General features: G+C 44.1%; 1 protein-coding gene across 4 annotated transcripts in view; it reads right to left on the bottom strand.

Annotated features, from left to right (window-relative positions):
* Positions 1-611: 611 nt before the first annotated feature.
* agla (amylo-alpha-1, 6-glucosidase, 4-alpha-glucanotransferase a) overlaps positions 612-25,703 on the bottom strand; it is a 34,917-nt gene continuing 9,825 nt past the window's right edge. For all 4 annotated transcript variants that reach the window (XM_084183675.1, XM_084183676.1, XM_084183677.1 and 1 more), the window contains exons 12-34: positions 25,077-25,264; positions 23,861-23,984; positions 23,426-23,589; positions 22,857-22,958; positions 22,073-22,228; positions 21,615-21,765; positions 21,219-21,343; positions 18,948-19,060; positions 18,354-18,488; positions 16,578-16,708; positions 16,113-16,249; positions 15,692-15,825; positions 12,535-12,710; positions 12,090-12,192; positions 11,123-11,348; positions 7,520-7,640; positions 7,153-7,288; positions 6,387-6,499; positions 5,981-6,192; positions 3,689-3,786; positions 3,418-3,505; positions 3,140-3,273; positions 612-3,054 (exon numbers count right to left, since the gene is read on the bottom strand). In XM_084183675.1, coding sequence (XP_084039801.1) covers positions 2,937-3,054; positions 3,140-3,273; positions 3,418-3,505; positions 3,689-3,786; positions 5,981-6,192; positions 6,387-6,499; positions 7,153-7,288; positions 7,520-7,640; positions 11,123-11,348; positions 12,090-12,192; positions 12,535-12,710; positions 15,692-15,825; positions 16,113-16,249; positions 16,578-16,708; positions 18,354-18,488; positions 18,948-19,060; positions 21,219-21,343; positions 21,615-21,765; positions 22,073-22,228; positions 22,857-22,958; positions 23,426-23,589; positions 23,861-23,984; positions 25,077-25,264 — 3,185 coding nt within the window. In that variant the 3' untranslated portion in view covers positions 612-2,936. The remainder of the gene's footprint in view (positions 3,055-3,139; positions 3,274-3,417; positions 3,506-3,688; positions 3,787-5,980; positions 6,193-6,386; positions 6,500-7,152; positions 7,289-7,519; positions 7,641-11,122; positions 11,349-12,089; positions 12,193-12,534; positions 12,711-15,691; positions 15,826-16,112; positions 16,250-16,577; positions 16,709-18,353; positions 18,489-18,947; positions 19,061-21,218; positions 21,344-21,614; positions 21,766-22,072; positions 22,229-22,856; positions 22,959-23,425; positions 23,590-23,860; positions 23,985-25,076; positions 25,265-25,703) is intronic.

Below are 25,703 nucleotides of genomic sequence, written 5' to 3'. Positions count from 1 at the left end.
CAGTGAGTACTGTGCGCCAGTGGATGAAGATTCACATAAGTAACACATCTGAAATTCAAGGGAATTTACGCTCTCTCCTTAACTGAAATTCAAGAGATTTTACGCTCGCTCCTTCATTGAAATTCAAGGGAATTTACGCTCGCTCCTTCACTGAAATTCACGGGAATGTACACCTCGTCACTGGAATTCACAACCTTAAGTTTCTCCTGAGCAGGTTCTTTCCAGATTTAGCTTATTGTTTCTCTCTCTCTTTTCAGCTGTTCTCTGCCTGTGTTCTGCCAGTGTTTGGGATCCCCTGATATCTCTCTCAGTCTTCAGTTGATCCTGATGAACATGACTAGAGCCAATATTTATTAATAATAACTGTTCTTCATGACATACGTTTCAAAATATGTCAAAACTGTTGACGCTGCTGCTGTCTGACCAGATAGATTATAAAAAACGAGATGATGTTTAAATAAATAGATATAAAAACATTTACTTTGTGCTGTGTCTAACACGTCTAACAATCCAGAGTCAACTGGGAGCTGGTGAACAGGCTACTCCTTCAGTAACCCTATTAGGTGTTTCTTTACCTCAACACAGACATGAAGTCAAAGACACAGAATGGGTCATGTTGCACACTGTTTATATACCGCTAAATGTCATGACAACACTATGTAGACAGACACAAATCAAATCACACTATAAGCTGGGAGCATGCTGACCATTAAAAAAGAGGCACCAGATTCACAAGGAGATGCATCACATTTAGAGTGGGTTATGGATAGAACATCAACTCTATAAGTTATTCTGTCACAGTGATAGTTTCCAGAGGTTTCTTTTTAGGGATCTAAACTCTAATAAAAGGCATGGAAGCACAAAGCAATGGGTCGTCACTAATTTCATAGTACAGTACATTTTGATACCATCTTTAAAAAGGATCACCAGGGACCGGGTAGCAGCACAGGTGACACACGGTTTAAGTTCAACTGCCTATGAGGTTAGCTGGTTTAAAACAGTCGGTCTTCCAAACCCTTATAATACTTTATCTTTAAGTGCTTTAACATTAGCTCATGTACAGTGGGGAGAACAAGTATTTGATACACTGCCGATTTTGCAGGTTTTCCTACTTACAAAGCATGTAGAGGTCTGTAATTTTTATCATAGGTACACTTCAACTGTGAGAGACCGAATCTAAAACAAAAATCCAGAAAATCACATTGTATGGTTTTTAAGTAATTAATTTGCATTTTATTGCATGACATAAGTATTTGATACATCAGAAAAGCAGAACTTAATATTTGGTACAGAAACCTTTGTTTGCAATTACAGAGATCATATGTTTCCTGTAGGTCTTGACCAGGTTTGCACACACTGCAGCAGGGATTTTGGCCCACTCCTCCATACAGACCTTCAGATTTTGGGGCTGTCACTGAGCAATACGGATTTTCAACTCCCTCCAAAGATTTTCTATTGGGTTCAGGTCTGGAGACTGGCTAGGCCACTCCAGGACCTTGAGATGCTTCTTACAGAGCCACTCCTTAGTTGCCCTGGCTGTGTGTTTCGGGTCATTGTCATGCTGGAAGACCCAGCCACGACCCATCTTCAATGCTCTTACGGAGGGAAGGAGGTTGTTGGCCAAGATCTCGCGATACATGGCCCCATCCATTCTCCCCTCAATACGGTGCAGTCGTCCTGTCCCCTTTGCAGAAAAGCATCCCCAAAGAATGATGTTTCCACCTCCATGCTTCACGGTTGGGATGGTGTTCTTGGGGTTGTACTCATCCTTCTTCTTCCTCCAAACACGGCGAGTGGAGTTTAGACCAAAAAGCGATATTTTTGTCTCATCAGACCACATGACCTTCTCCCATTCCTCCTCTGGATCATCCAGATGGTCATTGGCAAACTTCAGACGGGCCTGGACATGCGCTGGCTTGAGCAGGGGGACCTTGCGTGCGCTGCAGGATTTTAATCCATCACGGCGTAGTGTGTTACTAATGGTTATCTTTGAGACTGTGGTCCCAGCTCTCTTCAGGTCTTTGATCAGGTCCTGCCGTGTAGTTCTGGGCTGATCCCTCACCTTCCTCATGATCATTGATTCCCCACAAGGTGAGATCTTGCATGGAGCCCCAGACTGAGGGTGATTGACAGTCATCTTGAACTTCTTCCATTTTCTATTAATTGCGCCAACAGTTGTTGCCTTCTCACCAAGCTGCTTGCCTATTGTCCTGTAACCCATCCCAGCCTTGTGCAGGTCTACAATTTTATCCCTGATGTCCTTACACAGCTCTCTGGTCTTGGCCATTGTGGAGAGGTTGGTGTCTGTTTGATTGAGTGTGTGGACAGGTGTCTTTTACACAGGTAACAAGTTCAAACATGTGCAGTTAATACAGGTAATGAGTGGAGAAAAGGAGGGCTTCTTAAAGAAAAACTAACAGGTCTGTGAGAGCCGGAATTCTTACTTGTTGGTAGGTGATCAAATACTTATGTCATACGATAAAATGCTAATTAATTACTTTAAAATCATACAATGTGATTTTCTGGATTTTTGTTTTAGATTCCGTCTCTCACAGTTGAAGTGTACCTATGATAAAAATGACAGACCTCTACATGCTTTGTAAGTAGGAAAACCTGCAAAATCGGCAGTGTATCAAATACTTGTTCTCCCCACTGTATCTACTGTAACATAGGGATCATACCTTGACAACATTAAGTCAGCCGTCAAATGAGGCTGTGAGCTACAATTTCCCAATGCCCTCCACAACCACTCCAAGTGCTGGTGTTCACAAGGCATTACTGTATACTTGAGAGCCCAATAGGGTTAGTGCATAGGGTGTACACGTGGTCCAAAACAAGACAACAAATACCACATTATGTAGGTGAATTAAAACAGTGCCGGACTACAATAGAACATTAGATCATAGGGTGAGTCTTCGCCCACAGGAAGTGAGGTGCTATATGTCGTAGAGGACTTCCAGCACCGTGGAGATGGACCAGGCCTGTGATTCGCAGCTGAAGGGGCAGTACTGGCCATTCTCATTGGTCAGCTCTGGCAGACCCTTCCAGCTAGACCTTAGGGGGTTAGAAGAGACATGGATGAATGTTCAAAGAATGTGTGTTCGCATGCGCAAATGTGTGTGTTAGTGTGTGTATTTACCTCTCCAGGTGGACATAATGCTGAGAGAGAATGCTCTTCACCAGGTACACTGTCTGTTCATAGGTCTCCTTCCCAAGCTTCTTGGCAAAATAGAGCTTTGCTCGCAGGAAGTAACCAATTGGCCACAGCCACTCCTAAAATACAAACAAGTCATTACATCAATCAGATCAATTCAATAGAACTTTATTTATACCCTCGGGAGCATTGCCATAATAAGGTTAACAATAACGGCTAATTCAAGGTGTAGTACAACTCAATTCTCAGTAAGGCGCACTCACCGGTCCTTGGTGGTAGTTGAAGCCTCTTGCCACGTTGTAGTTATCGTTGTCCAGGGCGTTGTCATAAACACCACAGTACACCATATCACTAGGGGAGAAATAAACGTGATGTCAGTATACGTGCCAAGAAAAGATGTATTGAAAATTAAATCAGTCAATGAACAAGTAAGAGTGGGGCCAGGAGATTTTCCTGAACATTTGACCTCAGGGCCCTAAATTCTCCTGGTCAGGTCACATGGTTCTAATTATGAGTGATAATGAGGTCTCTTACTCTGGGTCCAAGGTCTTCATTCCCAGAGGTCCTAGCAGCTTCTTCTCAGCCATCCCCAGGGCCTTCCAGGCTCTCTCCACTGTGAACAACTCAGGAGCCTCAGGGACAGGATAGAGAACACCATTCAGGTCAACTCATTAACCCAAAAGAGTCTAAGCCCTGTCTAAGCCGGGGAGGGGGGTTCTACTAAGTTATATGGAATTATTTTTTAGGTCATCCCAAAGATCATTTAGCTATTTGATTTGGAATTTTAAGACCCCTTGAAGTATCAAAAAAATATATTTAAAAAACACACTATATATACAAAAGTATGTGGACACCCCTTCAAATTAGTGGATTTGGCTATTTCAGCCACACCGTTGCTGACAGGTATATAAAATCGAGCATACAGCCATGTAATCTCCATAGACAAATATTGGCAGTAGAATGGCCTTACTGAAGAGCTCAGTGAGTATCAACGTGGCACTGTCATAGGATACCACCTTTCCAACAAGTCAGTTCGTCAAATTTCTTCCCTACTAGAGCTGCCCCGGTCAACTGTAAGTGCTGTTATTGTGAAGTGGAAACGTCTAGGAGCAACAACGGCTCAGCCGTGAAGTGGTAGGCCACATAAGTTCACAGAACGAGACCGCAGAGTGCTGAAGCGCGTAAAAATCATCTGTCCTCGGTTGCTACACTCACTACAGAGTTCCAAACTGCCTCTGAAAGCAACGTCAGCACAAGAACTGTTCGTCGGGAGCTTCAGGAAATGAGTTTCCAGTGCTGAGCAGCCGCACACAAGCTTGCCACCATTGGACTCTGGAGCAGTGGAAACGCGTTCTCTGGAGTGATGAATCACGCTTCACCATCTGGCAGTCCGATGGACGAATCTGGTATAATGGTCTGGGGCTGTTTTTCATGGTTCGGGCTACGCCCCTTAGTTCCAGTGAAGGGAAATCTTAACGCTACAGCATACAATGACATTCTAGACGACTCTGTGGAAGACCCTTTCCTGTTTCAGCATGACAACGCCACAGTGCATAAAGCGAGGTCCATACAGAAATGGTTTGTCGAGATCGGTGTGGAAGAACTTGACTGGCATGCACAGAGCCCTGACCTCAACCCCATCGAATACCTTTGGGATGAATTGGAACGCCCAACATCAGTGCATAACCTCATTAATGCTCTTGTGGCTGAATTTTAAGTAAGTCCCCGCAGCAATGTTCCAACATCTTGTGGAAAGCCTTCCCAGAAGAGTGGAGGCTGTTATATCAGCAAAGGGGGGACCAACTCCATATTAAAGCCCATGATTTTGGAATGAGATGTTTGACGAGCAGGTGTCCACATACCTTTGGTCATGTAGTGTATTTGATGAAAAGTTATTTTGGGGCTTACTGCTATTAGCCCATACAAACGCATTGAATAACAGATTCACTACATGGAACAACAGATAGTTCCCAAAAAAAGAATCTAAAGGAAGTTTGTTCTGAAGTGTTTGTCCTATATCTGAGCGATATAAGATCAGGAATGTTTACTTTTATACATGTATTTCTCCCCTTATTTTTGGCACTAACAAGTCTCCATATATACTTCCGTTCATTATTTCAAATGGTACCGGGGAACTTCAGACGAGTCTTGTGAGGCCTGTGGGCGCCCTAGAGCAAAACAACTGACATGTACATGTTCGTGAGAGTCACCTTTCCACAGAGCGGTCTTAGTGTGTAGCCCTAACTGTCCGGACTCTACAGACAGAAGTTGACAGATCAGCTGTACCGACTTTAAACGAGTCCCAAGACGCTTGTGGGGGTGGTAGAGAAAAACACAGAGTCTCATCATTCCATAGAGGGGTCATAGTTTGTAGGCCAAACCGTTCGGACGCTACAGAAGTCTCAGTCTGACAAACACTGCTCTAGCTCTGTCACCTTTCACCACAGATGCAGAAGTGCAATATAGGCGGATGCGGTGGATTGAGACGCATCTAGCTTAAACTGACAGGTTTTTATGGGGATTTCTTTATTATGCTAATTAGATGTATGCGGGGGCGCGGACCTCGACATTAGGGGGTTTTAATACCTCACAAACTCCACCACTATGTCATGCTATATGTCTTCCACTGACCCAGGGCTTTAGATCTATTTACACCCAAGGAGTAGCCAAGGAAATGGGCTAAGGACCAGGGTTGGTGTCAATTCCATTTCAATTCAGTCAATGCTGGGAGTAAACTGAAATTCAAATTCTTCTCTATGAGAAAAAACATGCAAAGGATTGAAATGGAACTGGGCATGGGCTGATGCCACTCTGATGGCAACTCACCACCACCATGGCGATGCAAAAGTTTGGCCTGAGCTGGTAGTCACACCAGGGGCTGGAGGCTCCGTGGCTGTCCTTGTAGATGCCTCTCTTGTGGACCAGGTCGGGTTGCTTCTCGTTGGGGTCCTTCTCGTCGTGGGACACATAGAAGTTCTTCTCAAAGTTGGCCAGGATCTTATGGTTCCACTCCTCATAGGAAACCTTCACCTCCTTACCTGCAAGGGAAAACAATAATATAATACAAATGTTTTCATGATGTCTTATTAGTAAAACAATTATGGCTCTGAGGGAGGGACATCGCGCATATATGTTTGCATACATGTCAATGTGTTTGTGTGCCGGCACGGCTGGTGCATGTGTGTGTGGGTGCATGTGTATGCATGTGTGTGTGTGTCCAGGCAGCACTCACCGTCCCTGTGTATTTTCATGGAGCTGTGGGGGAACAGGCCCTTCTTATGGAGCTCCACCAGCCAGCGCACCACAGACTTACTGAGGCCCACGATCTCCACCGCTGACCCATCTCTGGAGACACACACAACCAGGGAGACAAGTCACATCAAATCAAATGAATTGAATATTCATTATCACATCTTTACGAACTTCAGGAGAAGCAAGAAAGACGCCCAACTAAACATACACTGGCTTTTCCCTTTTCCCTAGTTTGGTTTAATTGTATTCTTTTGTTGGTTTAAAGGCCCAGTGCAGTCAAAAGCGTTTTTTTCCTATATTGTATATACTTTCTTCCACACGATGTGGTTGGACTAATACTGTGAAATTGTGGGAATTATGATAATGCCCTTTTAGTGTAAGATCTGTTGGAATAGACCGCCTGAAATTTCAGCCTGTCGTGGAGGGATGTAATTTAGGCCTGCCTGGTGACCGGTAAATTAGTAAATAGACCAATAAGAAAGAGTGTTCCAAACCTCTCTGCCATTACCAGCTCGTTTTCAGTTGTCCCCTCCCTACTCAGACCACTCCCATACAGTCCAAGCAAAATTCTTGTTTGAGAAATTACTCTTAGCTAAGAAGCTATTTTTAGTTTCTTTTTGACAATTTTAATTGAAAACAATCACATGAAGGTACTTAAATAGTACCCAGAAATGATTTGATATTGAGATAAAAACGGCTGAATTGGACCTTTAAGAAAGAGGGGTAAGCAGTGGATAGAGTCTTACCTGGGTGTTGCAGGCATGCCCTTGTTGCGAGCTTTGTCACTCTCTCCCATTTTGTCCATCCATGTCCCGCAGTTGAAGCGGTTACCACCGTAAACAAAGCCAGTATCACGGTGCACTTTGGCCACAACGTTGAAGCCTGGGAGCAAGGAGAATAATAACAATATACCATGTTTGCTGAAGCAAAACACCAAGACAATGTGCACCTCATAATAAAAACCTTAAAAACCAACAAGAGCCACTTGTAGGGAATAACAGGTGGGCCAGAATTATTCCTCGTCAGGTAACTTGGTCTGGAAAAACTCCTGGTACTACTTATTAACTCAAAGTTTGACCGAAACCAGAGGTGACCAGACCGTGGCAAACTCACCCTCGTCCTTCATGTGCATGTCGATCTTCGGTCCTGCGTTGCGCTCTCTGAAGTCAATACCCTGCATGTGACGTGTCATGGCCTCGTGGATGACATCACACAAGGGCTGTGTGAGCAAGGACTGAAACACAGAAGGCCACGTTAGACTGTACCTGTGCTTAATGTACAGAGCCTTCAGAAATTATTCACAACCCTTGACTTTTCCACATTTCGTTGTGTTACAGCCTGAATTTGAAATTGATTAAATTGAGATTTTGTGACACTGGTCTACACACAATACCCCATAGTGTCAAAGTGGAAATGTTTGCAAATTAATTAAAAATGAAAAGCTGAAATATCTTAAGTCAATAAGTATTCAACCCCTTTGTTATGGCAAGCCTAAATAATTTCAAGAGTAAACATTTGCTTAACAACTCACATAATAAGTTGCATGGACATTTTTGAATGACTACCTCATCTCTGTACCCCACACATAAAAATAATTGTAAGGTCCCTCAGTCGAGCAGTGAATTTCGAACAAAGATTCAACCACAAAGACCAGGGAGGTTTTCCAGTGCCTCGAAAACAAGGGCACCTATTGGTAGATGGGGAAAAATAAAAAAGCATACATTAAATATATCCCTTTGAGCATGGTGAAGTTACACGTTGGATGGTGTATTAATACACCCAGTCACTACAAAGATACAGGTGTCCTTCCTAACTCAGTTGCCAGGGAGGAAGGAAACCACTCAGGGATTTCACCATGAGGCCAATGGGGACTTTAAAACAGTTACAAAGTTCAATGGTTGTGATAGGAGAAAACTGAGGATGGATCAACAACATTGTAGTTACTCCACAATACTAACATAATCAACAGAGTGAAAAGAAGGAAGCCTGTACAGAATAACAAATATTCCAAAACATGCATCCTGTTTGCAACAAGGCAAGTAATACAGCAATAAAATGTGTCAAAGCAATTACTTTTTCGTTATGTTTGGTGCATATCCAATAGAACACATTACTGAGTACCACTCTCCATATTTTCAAGCATAGTGGTGGCTGCATCATGTTATATGTATGTTTGTAATCGTTAAGGACTGGGGAGTTTTTCAGGATAAGAAACACATGGAATGGAGCTAAGCACAGGCAAAATCCTAGAGGAAAACCTGGTCCAGTCTGCTTTCCAACAGACACTGGGAGATGAATTCCCCTTTCAGCAAGACAATAACATAAAACACAAGGCCAAATCTACACTAGAGATGCTTACCAAGAAGACAACAACAACAAAATAATCCAGAAGAATGCATGTCAAAAATGTTATACATTGATTTGCATTTTAATGAGGGAAATCAGTATTTGACTCCCTCTCAATCAGAAAGATTTCTGGCTCCCAGGTGTCTTTTATACAGGTAACGAGCTGAGATTAGGAGCACACTCTTAAAGGGAGTGCTCCTAAGCTCAGCTTGTTACCTGTATAAAAGACACCTGTCCACAGAAGCAATCAATCAATCAGATTCCAAACTCTCCACCATGGCCAAGACCAAAGAGCTCTCCAAGGATGTCAGGGACAAGATTGTAGACGTACACAAGGCTGGAATGGGCTACAAGACCATCGCCAAGCAGCTTGGTGAGAAGGTGACAACAGTTGGTACGATTATTCGCAAATGGAAGAAACACAAAAGAACTGTCAATCTCCCTCGGCCTGGGGCTCCATGCAAGATCTCACCTCGTGCAGTTGCAATGATCATGAGAACGGTGAGGAATCAGCCCAGAACTACACGGGAGGATCTTGTCAATGATCTCAAGGCAGCTGGGACCATAGTCACCAAGAAAACTATTGGTAACACACTACGCCGTGAAGGACTGAAATCCTGCAGCGCCCGCAAGGTCCCTCTGCTCAAGAAAGCACATATACATGCCCGTCTGAAGTTTGCCAATGAACATCTGAATGATTCAGAGGAGAACTGGGTGAAAGTGTTGTGGTCAGATGAGACCAAAATTGAGCTCTTTGGCATCAACTCAACTCACCGTGTTTTGAGGAGGAGGAATGCTGCCTATGACCCGAAGAACACCATCCCCACCGTCAAACATGGAGGTGGAAACATTATGCTTTGGGGGTGTTTTTCTGCTAAGGGGACAGGACAACTTCACCGCATGAAAGGGACGATGGATGGGACCATGTACCGTAAATCTTGGGTGAGAACCTCCTTCCCTCAGCCAGGGCATTGAAAATGGGTAGTGGATGGGTATTCCAGCATGACAATGACCCAAAACACATGGCCAAGGCAACAAAGGAGTGGCTCAAGAAGAAGCACATTAAGGTCCTGGAGTGGCCTAGCCAGTCTCCAGACCTTAATCCCATAGAAAATCTGTGGAGGGAGCTGAAGGTTCGAGTTGCCATACGTCAGCCTCGAAACCTTAATGACTTGGAGAAGATCTGCAAAGGAGTGGGACAAAATCCCTCCTGAGATGTGTGCAAACCTGGTGGCCAACTATAAGAAACATCTGACCTCTGTGATTGCCAACAAGGATTTTGCCAACAAGTACTAAATCATGTTTTGCAGAGGGGTCAAATACTTATTTCCCTCATTATATTTTTGTTCAGTATATAATTGCAGCATTTCCGCAAAAATGGAAGAGGCAAGTGGAAAGGGGAGAAGGAAAGGAACTTGTCTGTCGGCCCTGCAATAAAAACCAAAACTGGTTAAAGAAAATTGTTATAAATAAAGAAGTATACAAGTTTCATTTAAGGACCAAAAAAATGACAGCTATGCCATACAGGTTGCAAAATAGTTGGAAAGAGATTTGATGTACCGATTCCATGGCACATAGTTTATGAACTGATACACAAAACAACAGAGTTTTTCCATTTAAATTATTATACAAAATTCTTGCAACCAATAGAACGTTCTACATATATGGGGGATACAACTATCCCACCCCAGCTCTGCAGATTTTGGTGCGAAGAGACAGAATCTATTTGCAACATTAAAGCTGATCTACCCCCCCCCCCCCAAAAAAAAATTATACACCCACATGTACACATAGACACAAACACACATATACATAAACACATACATACACACACACACACACACACACACACACACACACACACACACACTCTCCATCTCTCTCACGCACACACTCTTACATGCACAAATATAGACACACATATGCATAATATATATATATATATATATATATATATATATATATATATATATATATATATATATATATATATATATTTAAAAAGTATTGACTCAGGGGTGTGAATACTTATGTAAATTAGATAATTATATATTTCATTTTCAATAAATTAGCTAAAGTTTAACTTTGTCATTATGGGGTATTATGTGCAGATGGCCGAGATAAAAAAAAAACATTTAATCAATTTTGAATTCAGGCAGTAACAACAAAATGTGGAATAAGTCAAGGGGTATGACTACTTTCTGAAGGCACTGTAGGTGTATGTGTGGACATATATGCGTTTATGCATATGTGTGTCTATATTTGTGCAGTGAGAGTGTGTGCGTGAGAGAGAGGGATGAAACGAAAGTGTGTAAGTGTATGTGTTCAGGCATAATGTGTGTGTACTGTATGTGTATAGATGTGACCTACCGGAGTGCCGGGGGCCTGGGGCTCGGAGTCGTCATGGGGGTACATCCTGACCACGGGGCAGTGGAGGATGGCAATGCCCTCGGGCACCAAGGTACAGTAGTCTTGGATGCACTGCAGCCACCACCACACGGCATCACGGCAGTTGAAGCGGGCACAGATGCCCTCGCCCAACAGGTTGGGGATAAGACCGTGTCTCAGGGTGCCTGCAAATGCCAGGATGATGTTTCTGTAGGAAAAATAGACATTCAATTAATATATCAAATGTACTCCAGTGTTATATCCAGTGGTGGAAAAAGTCCCCAATTGTCATACTTGAGTAAAAGTAAAGACACCTTAATAGAAAATGACTCAAGTAAAAGTGAAAGTCACCCAGTAAAAGTCACCCAGTAAAATTCACCCAGTAAAATACTACTTGAGGAGAAGTCTAAAAGTATTTGGTTTTAAATCAAAAGTAAATGTAATTGCTAAAATATACTAAGTATCACAATTAAAAGTATAAATAATTTCAAATTCCTTATATTAAGCAAACCAGACGCCACCATTTTCTAGTTTTTTTAATTTACGGAGAGCCAGGGGCACACTCCAACACTCAGACATAATTTACAAACAAAGCATGTGTGTTTAGTGAGTCCGTCAGAGGCAGTAGGTATGACAAAAGATGTTCTCTTGATAAGTGTGTGAATTTGACAATTTTCCGGTCCTGCTAAGCATTCAAAATGTAACGAGTACTTTTGGGTGTCAGGGAAAATGTATGGAGTAAAAAGTACATTATTTTCTTTAAGAATGTAGTGAAGTAAAAGTAAAAGTTGTCAAAAATATAAATATTAAAGTACAGATACCCCAAAAAAGCTACTTAAGTAGTACTTTCAAGTATTTTCACTTAAGTACTTTAAACCACTGGTTATATATTTTCTAATAGCTAAGAAGTTACATTTGGATACTATTACAGTGCAGAGAGAATACACACCTAGCCTCCAGGTGACGACCAGTGATCAGCATGAGTCCACGCAGCGAGATGAAGGTGTCTCGGCCCCAGCAGCGGAAGATTCCAGAGGAGAAGTGAGGCAGACCTGTGAAACATGAAGGTAGAGATGAATAAAGGAACAAGATGTTCAAATGCAGCTGAAATTCAAACACCAATTCTCAAATGGTACAGAGATACAAATAGGACTTTGTCAGCTGATAGCTACTGGATTGGTCATGAACTGAAGCTTGTAGAATTGTTTCAGCTTAAAATACCAAGCGACTGACAACAATAGACCATTTTGCCGATCAACAATAGACTTAAACACCACTTATTTGTTTCCTGAATATCAACAGAGAAGCATTATGGTGATTAGGTTGGCGTCCCACTACTGTTTACTGAAGTAGAATAGTAGAATATAATAGAAATTGGTTGTTTCTAGGCAGACCTGCGGCCAGGGAGACACAGCACTGCTCCTTCTTGCCAGTGTCCTTGTTGAGGCGGTAGGGGACGTCGGGTAGTTCCAGAGATAAGGGCGGCAGAGCCGGGAAACTGCCCACACTACCCATCTGGACCGAGCCCAGGGCTAGCAGTTTGACAAAGGTTGAGCCGTTCTGGACGAAACTGAACGAGACAGAAACCAGGAGAAAAACATGGTTTTACATAAAAAATACTGTGCACCATTTCTGGACAAAACTGAAGACACCATGAGAAAACACATATGTTGTAAAAAAGGATAGAGGTTAAAAGATGTTGTCAAAAACATTTAATGGTATGGTTCCGGGTTTCGGCACCAATACCGTTAAAGGTGCAGGGCCTTTCTTAATACAAATATTCTCACTAAATCTAATCATTTAAGTATATTCCATTCTTCTATTGCATAATTTCCTAAGCGTATGTTAAGCATGAGAGAAACTTTATAGGGTTGTTTATGTGAGACATCCAGGTGTAGAATCTTAATTTGACCAGTTTCTCACAGGAGGAAAATAATCCTGCAGCTACAGGAAATCTGAATTATTGTGTGGCATATAATGAATGGACATTTTTGTAGGGGTTGATACATAATTAGGGCAAATCAAGTCTGAAATGTTTAAGGGGAAATTACAAACTTTAGAAGCATTTTTTAACCTTGAATACCCTACAGGTGTGCATTTCCTGCAATAGGGTGATCAAAGCTCTCCCTCGCCCTCCATTTGGCAAATCTGACCATAACTCTATCCTCCTGATTCCTGCTTATAAGCGAAAACTGAAGCAGGAAGCACCAGTGATTCGGTTAATAAAAAAGTGGTCACATGACGCAGATGCTAAGCTACAGGACTGTTTTGCTAGCACAGACTGGAGCATGTTCCGGGATTCTTCAGACAGCATTGAGGAGTACACCACATCAGTCACTGGCTTCATCAATAAGTGCATCGATGATGTCGTCCCCACAGTGACCGTACGTACATACCCCAACCAGAAGCCATGGATTACAGGAAACATCCGCACTGAGCTAAAGGGTAGAGCTGCCGCTTTCAAGGAACGGGACTCTAACCCGGACGCTTATAAGAAATCCCGCTATGACCTCCGACGAACCATCAAACAGGCAAAGAGTCAATACAGGTCTAAGATTGAATCATACTACACTGGCTCTGACGCTCGTCGGATGTGGCAGGGCTTGAAAACTATTACAGACTACAAAGGGAAGCACAGCCGCGAGCTGCCCAGTGACACAAGCCTACCAGACGAGCTAAACCACTTCTATGCTCGCTTCGAGGCAAGCAACACTGAAGCATGCATGAGAGTACCAGCTGTTCCAGATGACTATGTGATCACGCTCTCCGTAGCCGATGTGAGTAAGACTTTTAAGCAGGTCAACATTCACAAGGCCGCAGGGCCAGACGGATTACCAGGACGTGTACTCCGAGCATGTGCTGACCAACTGGCAAGTGTCTTCACTGACATTTTCAACATGTCCCTGACTGAGTCTGTAATACCAACATGTTTCAAGCAGACCACCATAGTCCCCGTGCCCAAGAACTCTAAGATAACCTGCCTAAATGACTACCGACCCGTAGCACTGACGTCTGTAGCCATGAAGTGCTTTGAAAGACTGGTCATGGCTCACATCAACAGCATAATCCCAGAAACCCTAGACCCACTCCAATTTGCATACCGCCCCAACAGATCCACAGATGATGCAATCTCTATCGCACTCCACACTGCCCTTTCCCACCTGGACAAGAGGAACACCTACGTGAGAATGCTATTCATTGACTACAGCTCAGCATTCAACACCATAGTGCCCTCTAAGCTCATCACTAAGCTAAGGATCCTGGGACTAAACACCTCCCTCTGCAACTGGATCCTGGACTTCCTGACGGGCCGCCCCCAGGTGGTAAGGGTAAGTAACAACACATCTGCCACACTGATCCTCAACACGGGGGCCCCTCAGGGTTGCGTGCTCAGTCCCCTCCTGTACTCTCTGTTCACCCATGACTGCATGGCCCGGCACGACTCCAACACCATCATTAAGTTTGCCGACGACACAACAGTGGTAGGCCTGATCACCGACAACGATGAGACAGCCTATAGGGAGGAGGTCAGAGATCTGGCCGTGTGGTGCCAGGACAACAACCTCTCCCTCAACGTGACCAAGACAAAGGAGATGATTGTGGACTACAGGAAAAAAAAGAGGACTGAGCACGCCCCCATTCTCATCGATGGGGCTGTAGTGGAACAGGTTGAGAGCTTCAAGTTCCTTGGTGTCCACATCACCAACGAACTATCATAGTCCAAACACACCAAGACAGTCGTGAAGAGGGCACGACAAAGCCTATTCCCCCTCAGGAGACTAAAAAGATTTGGCATGGGTCCTCAGATCCTCAAAAAATTATACAGCTGCACCATCGAGAGCATCCTGACTGGTTGCATCACCGCCTGGTATGGCAACTGCTTGGCCTCTGACTGCAAGGCACTACAGAGGGTAGTGCGTACGGCCCAGTACATCACTGGGGCAAAGCTTCCTGCCATCCAGGACCTCTATACCAGGCGGTGTCAGAGGAAGGCCCTCAAAATTGTCAAAGACTCCAGCCACCCTAGTCATAGACTGTTCTCTCTGCTACCGCACGGCAAGCGGTACCGGAGTGCCAAGTCTAGGTCCAAAAGACTTCTCAACAGCTTCTACCCCCAAGCCATAAGACTCCTGAACAGCTAATCATGGCTACCCGGACTATTTGCACTGCCCCCCCACCCCATCCTTTTTACGCTGCTGCTACTCTGTTAAGTATTTATGCATAGTCACTTTAACTCTACCCACATGTACATATTACCTCAACTACCTCAACTAGCCGGTGCCCCCGCACATTGACTCTGCAACGGTACCCCCCTGTATATATAGCCTCCCTACTGTCACTTTATTTTACTTCTGCTCTTTTTTTCTCAACACTTTTTTTTGTTGTTGTTTTATTCTTACTTTTTTTGTTTAAAATAAATGCACTGTTGGTTAAGGGCTGTAAGTAAGCATTTCACTGTAATGTCTGCACCTGTTGTATTCGGCGCATGTGACCAATACAATTTGATTTGATTTGATTTGATTTGATTTGATTAAGATCCTAAGCTTGTACCTGGACATCTTGTTGAAGGTGGTGTCAAGAGCCGTGGTGTAGGCTCCCACTAAAATGGCGTCAAAGTAGCAGGGGATGAGGTAGCGAGGGATGTGCTTCAGATAATGGAACATCGCCTTGAACCACTTCCCCACCTGGAAACAACCGAGACAACACATGTTATCTGGATAAAACCAAACTCGAAAATGATGACAATGATGATAATCATCTTCCTTTTATCATACTGCTACCACACTGGTCGTTTTTTTAAAACTCATGTCTTAGACCTTAGCTGGGCAGAGTTGTTAATTGATTAATTTCTTTCCAATTACAATAATCATTGTCAAGTTCATCAGACGGTCTTGTCTGTCTACTTCTTACCATCATAAGGCCTATGAAAAATCTAAATGGGATTCATTCATTCAGTTTGAATTACTGTCACCTCTCCTAGAGCGCCACCGCGGGACAATAGTCTGTTACTGACGTAGTCGATCATCCAGTCACCCTGTCTAAGGTTGTCACACACTGGGTGGCCCAGGTCGTTCTTGGGACGAATGTCCGCCATCACTGACAGCAGACCTGTATGAAAACAATGAATCCCGTTTTCAATTTCTAAGTCCAGTTTCATTCAACAATATGTGTACAGCTGCTTGTAGGCACAGATCTAGGATCAGCTTTCCAACCCAAACCCTAACCATTATGGGGGATGGAAAAATATCTGACCCTGTATCAGTGGTTAGGGGCAACTTCCACAATGTGTGCTGACCAGGGTTAGGATCAATTCAGTCAATTCAGGAAGTAAACTGTAAAATTCAAATTCAAATTTACTCTGAATTGACCGAATTGAAATGGAATTGACCCCAACCCTGGTGCTGACTGGACCACCTCACTGTGAACTGTCCTGTACCTTGCAGGCCACCGTACTTGAAGCTGGTCCAGGAGGGGACGTTGTAGCATCCTCCTCCGTCCTCCTGCTCCTCAGAGTCACAGCGGAACAGCAGCATGTTCATGTCGCCCAGGGTCAGCTTAGACATGATCCTGAATGGGGATAGAAGATGGAGTCACATAGCATTACAACACACCCAGCTGAGAGCACAACTGGAGACAACATAGTCTTGTTGATCAGTATCTCAACACATACTGTATGGACACAATGAATCACTATACAAATATATTACTACCAGGAAAAAACAAACATACTATTCCTTTTTAGCCATTGTAAGCGTAACGCTTTTCCAATACACTTGGTGAGTGCATTCGGAAAGAGTATTCAGACCCCTTGACTTTTTCCACATTTTGTTACATTACAGCCTTATTCTAAAATTGATTAAATTGTTTTTTTCCATCATCAATCTACACACTATAGCCCATAATGACAAAGCAAAAACATCTGTATTTGGGGATTTTCTCCCATTCTTCTCTGCAGATCCTCTCAAGCTCTGTCAGGTTGGATGGGGAGTGTCGCTGCCCAGCTATTTTCAGGTCTCTCCAGAGATGTTCGATCGGGTTCATGTTCAGGTTCTGGCTGGGCCACTCAAGGACATTCAGAGACTTGTCCCGAACCAACTCCTGCATTGTATTGGCTGTGTGCTTAGGGTCGTTGTCCTGTTGGAAGGTGAACCTTCGCCCCCAGTCTGAGGTCCTGAGTGCTCTGGAGCTGGTTTTCATCAAGGATCTCTCTGTACTTTGCTCTGTTCATCTTTCCCTCGATCCTGACTAGTCTCCCAGTCCCTGCCGCTGAAAAACATCCCCACAGCATGATGCTGCCACCACCATGCTCCACCATAGGGATGGTGTCAGGTTTCCTCCAGACGTGACGCTTGGCATTCAGGCCAGTGTTCAATCTTGGTTTCATCAGACAGGAGAATCTTGTTTCTCATGGTTTGAGAGTCATTTAGGTGCCTTTCTCTACCATAATGGCCTAATTGGTGGAGTGCTGCAGAGATGGTTGTCCTTCTGGAAGGTTCTCCCATCTCCACAGAGGAACTCTGGAGCTCTGTCAAAGTGACCATCGGGTTCTTGGTCACCTCCCTGACCAAGGCACTTCTCTCCCGATTGCTCAGTTTGGCTGGGCAGCCAGCTCTAGGAAGAGTCTTGGTGGTTCCAAACTTCTTCCATTTAAGAATGATGGAGGCCACAGTGATCTTGTGGACCTTCAATGCTGCAGACATTTTTTGTTACCCTTCCCCAGATCTGTACCTCGACATATTCCTGTCTCTGAGCTCTACGGACAATTCCTTCGACCTCATGGCTTGGTTTTAGCTCTGACATGCACTGTGGGACCTTATATAGACAGGTGTGTGCCTTTCCAAATCATGTCCAATCAATTGAATGTACCACAGGTGGACTCCAATCAAGTTGTAGAAACATCTCAAGGATGATCAATGGAAACAAGATACACCTGAGCTCAATTTCGAGTCTCATAGCAAAGGGTCTGAATACTTATGTAAATAAGGTATCAGTTTTTTTTAATTTTTATATACATTTGCAAAAATTAAAGAAAAAAAGTGTTTAATCCATTTTAGAATAAGGCTGTAATGTAACAAAATTTAGAAAAGGTGAAGGAGTCTGATAGCTTTCCGAATGCACTGTGTGTGTTTGCAATGCAGTGTGTGTGTGTGTGTGTGTGTGTGTGTGTGTGTAACGGTACATTTGTGTGTGTGTTTGTATGATGTATACTCACTGTGCCAGTGGTGTCTCCAGTATGGTTGGTGTGTGTTGGTCAGGCAGACTGCCAGGCTTGTACTTGGGGCTGAACTGGATCAGATGATGTCTGATGACTCCCACCAGCTCCTGGGCCTTAGGGTCCAGACTCACCCTGGTGAGGGAAACACATATACATCTCAGAGAGGGAGACATCTCGCCTGGTCCCAGATCTGATTGTGCCATTGGCCTGACAATGAACACAGGAGTTGTCAACATAGCACAAACAGATCTGGGACCAGGCTAGGTGACATACAATCTGCAGGGCTGGAGAGATTCCTGGATTCCTGCCATGAAAAGTCAGCCAAAAGCTAGAGGAAAAGGTTTCCTCCTTCGAGCCGGATTTGAACCAGCGACCTAAGGATCACTGTTATTTTACCTACAGTCCTCCGCTTTACCAACTGAGCTATCGAAGGGGTGCAGAGTCAACAATATTATCTGTGAGCTGTGAGTGGACAATAGGGGTCCAAACTGGCCAGAGAACATCCCCATCCCTCACTAACATTGGTGTGTGTTATAGTAGAGTATACTTTGAAATTCAACATTTACTGGGCTGCTCATCATGACCTCTGACCTGAAGGCGATGACGCTGCCGGGGGTGAGGCGCTCGAAGACGATCTCCTGGACAAACTCACTGCTGCCCTTAGACGTCACGCCTGCGTGTTTCACAACGCCACTGTCCTTCAGCTGGGGTGACAGGGGACATAGAAGAACAGGGGTGAATAATGTTTCACTACCACATAAAAGAACGTCCACAATGGCCGATTGAGAGGAGAGTTGAGGACAATTATGAATCGACTTTTGCTGGTCTATACACAACATAACAAAATGTTTTGCTTTGACTAAACAGGAAAAAGTACATGGTTCTACATTTACATTTTTACATTTTAATCATTTAGCAGAGAGTCTTATCCAGAACAACTTACAGAAGCAATTAGGGTTACACTGAGGGAAAAAAAGTATTTGATCCCCTGCTGATTTTGTACGTTTGCCCACTGACAAAGACATGATCAGTCTATAATTTTAATGGTAGGTTTATTTGAACAATGAGAGACAGAATAACAACAACAAAATCCAGAAAAAAGCATGTCAAAAATGTTATGAATTTATTTGCATTTTAATGAGGGAAATAAGTATTTGACCCCTCTGCAAAACATGACTTAGTACTTGGTGGCAAAACCCTTGTTGGCAATCACAGAGGTCAGACGTTTCTTGTAGTTGGCCACCAGGTTTGCACACATCTCAGGAGGGATTTTGTTCCACTCCTCTTTGCAGATCTTCTCCAAGTCATTAAGGTTTCGAGGCTGACGTTTGGCAACTCGAACCTTCAGCTCCCTCCACAGATTTTCTATGGGATTAAGGTCTGGAGACTGGTTAGGCCACTCCAGGACCTTAATGTGCTTCTTCTTGAGCCACTCCTTTGTTGCCTTGGCTGTGTGTTTTGGGTCATTGTCATGCTGGAATACCCATCCACTAACCATTTTCAATGCCCTGGCTGAGAGAAGGAGGTTCTCACCCAAGATTTGACGGTACATGGCCCCGTCCATCGTCCCTTTGATGCGGTGAAGTTGTCCTGTCCCCTTAGCAGATAAACACCCTCAAAGCATAATGTTTCCACCTCCATGTTTGACGGTGGGGATGGTGTTCTTGGGGTCATAGGCAGCATTCCTCCTCCTCCAAACACGGCGAGTTGAGTTGATGCCAAAGAGCTCGATTTTGGTCTCATCTGACCACAACACTTTCACCCAGTTCTCCTCTGAATCATTCAGATGTTCATTGGCAAACTTCAGACGGCCCTGTATATGTGCTTTCTTGAGCAGGGGGACCTTGCGGATGCTGCAGGATTTCAGTCCTTCACGGCGTAGTGTGTTACCAATTGTTTTCTTGGTGACTATGGTCCCAGCTGCCTTGAGATCATTGACAAGATCCTCCCGTGTAGTTCTGGGCTGATTCCTCACCGTTCTCATGATCATTGCAACTCCACGAGGTGAGATCTTGCATGGAGCCCCAGGCCGAGGGAGATTGACAGTTATTTTGTGTTTCTTCCTTTTGCGAATAATCGCACCAACTGTTGTCACCTTCTCACCAAGCTTCTTGGCGATGGTCTTGTAACCCATTCCAGCCTTGTGTAGGTCTACAATCTTGTCCCTGACATCCTTGGAGAGCTCTTTGGTCTTGGCCATGGTGGAGAGTTTGGAATCTGATTGATTGATTGCTTCTGTGGACAGGTGTCTTTTATACAGGTAACAAGCTGAGATTAGGAGCACTCCCTTTAAGAGTGTGCTGCTAATCTCTGCTCGTTACCTGTATAAAAGACACCTGGGAGCCAGAAATCTTTCTGATTGAGAGGGGGTCAAATACTTATTTCCCTCATTAAAATGCAAATCAATTTATAACATTTTTGACATGCGTTTTTCTGGATTTTTTTGTTGTTATTCTGTCTCTCACTGTTCAATAAACCTACTATTAAAATTATAGACTGATAATTTCTTTGTCAGTGGGCAAACATACAAAATCAGCAGGGGATCAAATACTTTTTTCCCTCACTGTAAGTGCCTTGCTCAAGCGAACTAAGCAGCTAACACTGAGGAAATAGCTATGTAAACTAAATGGCATTCAATAGAAACTGACAAACAAGCCAGACAGAATACAGACACAATACCAGCTTGTGAAATGTAACCGGATGCCACTGAAGCTTCTTGTTTTTGAAGACCCAGTCTGAGAATGGATTTGTTTTGTTTGAGAGGAAAGACTTGTCACACAGCGATCTTTACCGCTCAAGCCCATTGTGACAGGGGGCCTAAACAACTGTAATTATTACCCACGTTCCCCAGCATCACATTACCTGGATGTGCTCCTTAATCTCCACGGTGTACTCCGGCATGCCGTTGATGTACTTCTCGCATTTCTTGTAGGTGCCGGCTTGCCTGTCGATGATACGCGCCTCCAGAACCACCTCCTCAATTTTACCTGGAGTTGGAGAGAGATGAAGGGGATTGTGTTAAAAAAGTAGGTGCATCCAGGTCAGTAGTGATCTCAAGTCATCTCCTGTGCCTCTCTTGACATTTTTTTCTCCAATCATACTGGTTTCGAAATTATCCCTGACCAAGATGGCTGCCATTATCAGCACATTCTAGAGTTCCGAAGATGAATGACATAGGCCACTCTAGTATAATTGTATTTCTATATAGGTCCATTCTGAGGACAGTGTCCTGTTTATGGTAACAGCGAAGCATCACACCAGGGATGAACATGGGTGGAACCTCCTTCCTGTACTGGTGGTGTTTGGGGTTGTGGAAGGCAGTGCGACACACGGCCACCACAGACTGGTGGGTGCTGGGACAGTGACGCGTCACTGCCACAATGTCCTCGTCCACCTGGTCTACGTACACCTAGGAGAGGGACAGGGGACAAGTAGTGTTACAAACAACTCTTATCATGCAAATACATTTATACATTCACACACACATACTGTAGGGCCAATGCCAAAATGATCCCTTGGTTATTATCGACTCCTCTTCACATCTCAAAGGACTAAATAGGAGTAACTGCTATGTCATATCTATTTAATCCAGCCTACTAATAGTCTACAATCACAATTCACCATGTTGCCAATAACCATTCAAAAGGCCTATGGATATGGGCGAGGATTTGGTTTGGGATTGAGTAAGACGAACACCCATTCCCCCACACACCCACCTGGTTGAAGCCCTTGGAAGCCAGTTCCTGGTGCATTTTGTTGAGGGCCAGCTTGCCAGCGATGATACCCGTCTTCAGGTTGACCTCCCCGGGGGACGAGGCCTTGGCTTCAGGGTTCCACTTGGGGTAGAAACGCTCCTCCTTGACCACTGAGATCTACAGGCAGACAGGCAGGGGAGATGGTCACTAAAGAGTCTAGTCCAGGCAGGGGAGATGGTCACTAAAGAGTCTAGTCCAGGCAGGGGAGATGGTCACTAAAGAGTCTAGTCCAGGCAGGGGAGATGGTCACTAAAGAGTCTAGTCCAGGCAGGGGAGATGGTCCCTAAAGAGTCTAGTCCAGGCAGGGGTACTCAAGTACTATTTGAGAAGGTCCAGTCACACAAATGTCCTAGGTGGCAAAGGTCCGGATGGATATTGTCATTTATTGGCGTAGTAACAAACCACCACCTCGCTACCCCAAACTATTCACACCCTCTTATTGGCAGAGAGAAAATGTTGCAGTTTTAAACATAATTTCCTGCAATTCTACAAATTCTGCTATGGGCCGGAGAGAAATGTTGCAGTTTTAAATCTCATTTCCTGCAATTCTACACATTTTGCCATGTCTTCTGTTTTCATATGATACCAGGGGTACCTAGTTACCATCATTCAAAACTCCTTGGCTTTATACTTAAAGTGATTTAAGATATTGTGACGCTATAGCGGTGTATATGCATTTAAGATATACAAATATCTGGATAAAAGTCATTATACTGTTATGACAAAGAAAATGTGTGTGTGTTACCTGGTGGGGCACCATCTCATCATATCCCCTGGTGCTGCCAGAGCAACAGCAGGCCATTGAGACAATGGCAGAGCTGGGGAGCGAGTCGTACGCAGAGCGGAGCTGGAACATAGACAACAACAAAGGAATTGGCACACACCCAGGTTTGTGGTTGTCTCTCTTTTTTTCACTAGGGGGAAATGTTCCCAGAGAGTGAACATGGAGACAGCAAACAAAGGGGTACCGCTCCCCCGTCTCACTGGAGTTTCATATAGTACTGCAATTAAACCCAAAGTTCATACTGAAATCAACCAGGTTCCCAACAGTGTGAAGCCCCTACAGATATAGCATTTGATCACCTTGTTGCAGGATAACTTTCCTGCAATGCACACACTAGCATACCACTTAGAATGCATGCCCAATATAATTGCTTAATTTTAAGCAGTAGTATGCTAGCTATTGTGCATATTGAAATCGAGCCTAGATATTTTATTTACAGCAATGAACTAGCAATGGTCACTATAACACCGTGCTGTACCTGAATAGCAGAAGGATAGGCTACCTAAATAGGGCACTTAAGAATAAGGTACCTGAATGGGGCACTCGTTGTCGTGGGTGACGTCCAGGAACATGGCGTGGGCGATGCTCGGCACCAGGGGGCGGAGGCTGGGCTGGACGAAGGCCCCGACGGGCTCCCCTCCGTATCTGTACACCAGCCTGCCCTCCTCGTGACTGTCCCCTGCACTCATTGCCTCTGGAGGGGCCAGGAAGGGAGGGAGAGGGAGGGGTTCACAGTTACACCACCGTATTAGTTTGTAGTCTTTTCAATCACATACAAATGGTGTCAACATGCAGGAATTGAGAATGCCCGTTGGTAAAAAATTTCATTCACATATGCGCTAACCTGGTCTCAGATCTGTTTGTGGTGTCTTACCAACTCATATGGTCATTCATGACAAGAACCAAAGGAGTTGGCAAGACGGAACAAACCATTCTGGGACCAGGCTAGTGGTGTGCAATCCTACCTCTGATGAGCGAGGTAATGCCTAGCTTAGTCACAAAGACATTGTCCAGGTCCTCGCTGCCCGTGAACAGCTCAGCCACCACGTACAGACTGGGCCTCAACACACGAGCCACGTCCAACATGTACTACATGTACACATCCACAGGTCAGTCAACGGTGGGTTAAAGCACAGAGAGAGGGTGGAGGGAGGGGAAGGAGAGGGAGAAGAAGTCGAAATGTAGGGAGGTACGGCGAAGCTAAGCAGGAGAGCAGGTTAGTATGGAAGAGGGGTCATGGGGGGTTCAAGGTGCAAAAGAAAACATGCCAAACACAAACCAAACAAAGAGACAGAAATATGAGAAGAGAACCGAGAAAGGGGTGAGGAGGATGCCAATGGTAAAGGTCAAAAGGTCAATGAGGTGTTCAGACCGGGAAGTAAGCGAAAGGTGATATGTACAATGCAAAAATGTTTAGCAGATAGCAAGATAGTATGTCAAGTGAGGTATAGGAATTATGAAATGTGGGTTGTAAATGGTAGATATTAGAGAGACACACAGAAAGAGACAAAAACAGAGATTTAGTGTCATGCCAAAACAAAACATTTTTGGTAACACTATTTTACAGTCCTTAGATGGTATTTGGTGTTTACTCAAACATTAAGTTGTAACCAACGATACTTTCTGGTACTTGCTTTGAAGAAACTGGTACCAGATTATACAAATGGATGTTTTTCAATAAATCTCAAAAGACACCAAAATGCAATTATTACGTCATTTAAATAAACATTTTCAATTGAAAGTCTAGTAAACACCAGATATGTAAAATAAAGTGTAACCTGGGGTTTAACCCCCACCACTCCAGTGCTGTGTCCACTACATGTCAACGTCCGGTACCTCTGACAAGACTGGTTATCCCCAGGCGGTTAACAAACACATTGTCAATCAGTTCGCTGCCCGTAAAGAGCTCAGCGATTACATACAGGTTGGGCCTGACCGCCCTGGCTGCAGCCAGCATGTGCTACGGAAGGAGAGTGGTTTCAGTTATGACATTGTTTTGTCACTTTACAGCGAATGATCCCTAACTTTATTCATACATCTACTGTATCAATTATCTTGGAAGATACCTGAATCATATTAATTGGCCATACAGTAACGATATGGGTTTCATAGATGGTATGGGCTACATGGAGTGTAATAACAAACTCAATGGCTCAGACTGAATGGAATTATGTACAGTACCTCAGCCACGTGCAGAGGGGTGGAGTGACAGTTGTCCAGGCGGACCCCAGCGAAGTGCTTGGCCGTGATCTCTGTGTACTTCTGCATGTGGGCCCACAGGTAGGGGCAGTCTTCGGGCTTGTTGCCATAGCGAAGTTTGACGCTGTCGCCCCAGCAGATCAGCTCTCTCCTGATGTACACGTTGGAGCCTGGAAAGATGGAAAGGCATTTGTTTTCTTTAAGTTCTCAGGGACTGGGCCTTTAGTAACACTGGGAATGATATTTACAGCTCACTGGCTCCCCTTTGTGGAATTATCATATTACCACAGAACCAGCATCACTATTTCCAGCTTTTTGTCTATAAAGTCTAAACTATGCATTCATCTTTACATTCATCTATATCACTTAGGCTAAATATTTGGTAAGATAGCAGTTGTTCTTATTCAGAGTGACTTGATCACGTATCTCCACACGGTTTGCGTGTCATTGACCCATAGAGAGACACAGATCTTTGCCCTGACGGAAAAAGTGAGCGTAAAGTATTATCCTCTTCCTTAGCTGAATGCACGTATTGTAAGTTGATCTAGATAAAAGCACATTTTTTAATTATTATAATTTAAAACAATTGACTGAGCTCCAACATCCCCA

This window comes from Coregonus lavaretus (assembly GCF_964263955.1).
Source record: "Coregonus lavaretus genome assembly, chromosome: 19".
In the NCBI taxonomy this organism is placed as follows: domain Eukaryota; kingdom Metazoa; phylum Chordata; class Actinopteri; order Salmoniformes; family Salmonidae; genus Coregonus; species Coregonus lavaretus.
Note: the sequence above shows the minus strand (reverse complement) of the source record. Positions and strands in the feature narration are given on the sequence as shown.